General features: G+C 37.1%; 1 protein-coding gene across 2 annotated transcripts; it reads right to left on the bottom strand.

Moving 5' to 3' along the window:
• Positions 1-227: 227 nt before the first annotated feature.
• Positions 228-2,104, bottom strand: LOC129892467 (36.4 kDa proline-rich protein-like). Of its 2 annotated transcripts, none has more exons than XM_055968036.1 (2): positions 887-2,104; positions 228-526 (listed from the first exon to the last, which is right to left on the bottom strand). In XM_055968036.1, the coding sequence occupies exon 1, from the start codon at positions 2,003-2,005 to the stop codon at positions 893-895; it is 1,113 nt and encodes a 370-aa protein (XP_055824011.1). In that variant the 5' UTR covers positions 2,006-2,104; the 3' UTR covers positions 228-526; positions 887-892. The 2 variants fall into 2 exon arrangements, with proteins under 2 accessions (XP_055824011.1, XP_055824012.1); XM_055968037.1 differs by having other exon boundaries at positions 228-332.
• Positions 2,105-2,618: the final 514 nt, after the last annotated feature.

The following is a 2,618-nucleotide window of genomic DNA, read 5'->3' as shown; positions in this document are numbered from 1 at the left end:
GATATTTATTAATTTATAAAATTAAGATATAATTAAAAAATTCATTTTACTCTTAAAGCTAATTATGTTTGAAAGTAAATAATATGACTACTTTGAAAAAAATAATTATGGGTAAATTAGTAAAAACACATTTTTTTTATTTAAATATTTTTAAAGAGCGTGTGAAAAAGAAATGTAATAACTAATATGGGGTGGAGGGGAGGGAATAACACAGCCTGCACAGGATATAAGTGACTCTTTCCTTATTCATTCATGTTCATGCTTGATAAATATTCCCAATTGAAATCAACAGTACTTCACTATATAAAGCACCATTAATTAAAAGTATTTCCCTGAAACAGTAATGAGAATACAACATTCAGTACGTTACTGGAAAACTAAGTATACACGTCAAATTAAAGCTTAATTATCTCTCCTTTTTTTCTCAATTTATTGCCATGACAAATGGAAATTGCACTTTCACAATCTTAATGTGCCTTCAACTATGACAATACGGCAGAATCAATCTAATATCCTGTTTCATGTCCTGCATCATATTACATAATGTTAACATATATTACTAGCTACAGATTGTTTATACGAATTTCCAAATCTTGGAAAAAAAATACTCCTATGCTCCAACTTATATGACATTTGAAATTTTAAGATTCAAATTTCTAAACTCTGATCATGAATTTGGACATAGATATTTTAAATTTTTTGAAATAAAACTTATATATTTGAAAACTACGTAAAAAATACTATAAATCACAATAATCAACAATTTAAAATGACATTTAAAGAAATTATAGGAAAAAAAAACTTGCCCGACATACTAGAAATTTCAATCGTGTCACATTAATTGAGACGGAGAGAATAATAATTAACAGTGAGAAAAAGTGGAAACCTTGATTTAGGATGATGGACACTTGAAGTCTTTGGGTGGATACTTGCCACAGTCATCAACAAGAACTTGAAGGGCAATGGGAAGAATGATGTTTATGTTTAAGAGCTTGAGCTTAATGGTTGTGCAAAGACAAATGGCTGCATCCAAGTCTACAAGTCCCTGAAGAAGTGGACAACATGTTTGCTTAGCACTGCCACCGATTCCAATGTGGATTAGTCCTCCTAATACGTCCACACAAGCACCTAGCTTGAGAGCATCAATGGGACAAGTTGGTTGTGCAGGTGGTGATGGTACTATTGTTGGTGGTGGCGACGGGTATGGTGTAGGGGGTGTTGGAACTATGGGTGGAGTAACAACAGGAGGACTTGGCACGTAGGGTGGCGGTGTTACCACGGGAGGACTGGGGACAAAAGGTGGAGAGACAATAGGTGGTGTTGGAGTGACTGGAGGTGACACAATAGGTGGTGTTGGTGTTGGTGGTTTTGGAGGATAAACAATAGGGGGTGTTGGTGATGGTGGTTTGGGAGTGACTGGTGGATGGACAATAGGTGGTGTTGGTGATGGTGGTTTTGGAGTGACTGGTGGTGATGTTGGTGGTTTAGGGGTGGAAGGTGGAGAGACAGTGGGAGGAGGATGCACTATAGGAGGTCTTGGGACATATGGAGGTGTTACAACTGGTGGCTTAGGGGCATGATGAGGTGGAGGAGGGCATGGTTTTTGTGGGGGGTATTTAGGGGTAGAAGGTGGTTTCACAGGTGGAGGGTATTTAGGGTGCTTAGGGGTAGAAGGTGGTTTCACATGTGGAGGGTATTTAGGGTGCTTAGGGGTAGAAGGTGGTTTCACATGTGGAGGTTCTTTAGGGTGTGTAGGGGTAGAAGGTGGTATCACATGTGGAGGATGTTTGGGGGTAGAAGGTGGTTTTACATATGGAGGGTTTTTAGGGGTGGAAGGTGGCTTTGCATGTGGAGGTTGTTTAGAAGGTGGTTTTACCTTAGGAGGTAATTTTGGGTGTTTTGGGGTGGAAGGAGGATAAGGGCAATAAGGACATGCATGGGCAATGAACAAAGTTCCAAGTTGGAGAAGCAACAATAAGACTCTAGCAAGATTAAACTTCTCCATTGGTAAGGAGAGAGGGAAAGTCTTACCAAATGCTATCAAGAGAATGGTACACTATGGCACTAGCTCTCTAACACACCCATTCTTATAGAGAAAGGCACTGACCAAAAACGTTTATTAGCTTTTCCTTTATTCTATTCCTTTCTTATCATTTTTACCGACAAGAGGTTATGTATGTAAAATTAAAGATTTAATTTAGTATTATTTGATAGAAAATGTCTATGAATCCATCAAGAAAAGGGTTGTTCAGTGAGATCTCTCTACCCTTACTTAAAAGATTTCAAGTTAACGTCATGAGAAAGTTTTGATAGAAAACGCATCCACTATTGAACACACAAAAAGAAAGTTTGGGGTTTAGAAAAAAGCCTAAATTTGTGACCTTCTGATTATATGACGATAACTTTTATCATTATCACACGGCTCCCATTCATATTTTATACCATATATAAATATAAATATTCTACTATATGCCACTAGCTCTAACACGTGCATTCTTTACGGAAGGTACTACCAACAAGTGTCTAGCACGTACATTTATAAAATTTCATATTCTTAGATTAGAACTTCACTAAATTCTTTAAATTGTTGACTCACTATCAGCAAAGATATTTAGACT

Source organism: Solanum dulcamara, chromosome 6, assembly GCF_947179165.1.
Source record: "Solanum dulcamara chromosome 6, daSolDulc1.2, whole genome shotgun sequence".
NCBI lineage: Eukaryota > Viridiplantae > Streptophyta > Magnoliopsida > Solanales > Solanaceae > Solanum > Solanum dulcamara.
Note: the sequence above shows the minus strand (reverse complement) of the source record. Positions and strands in the feature narration are given on the sequence as shown.

Excerpts from the sequence above, each read along its gene's own strand:
- LOC129892467 (XM_055968036.1), bottom strand. The coding sequence starts at position 2,005 with ATGGAGAAGTTTAATCTTGCTAGAGTCTTATTGTTGCTTCTCCAACTT.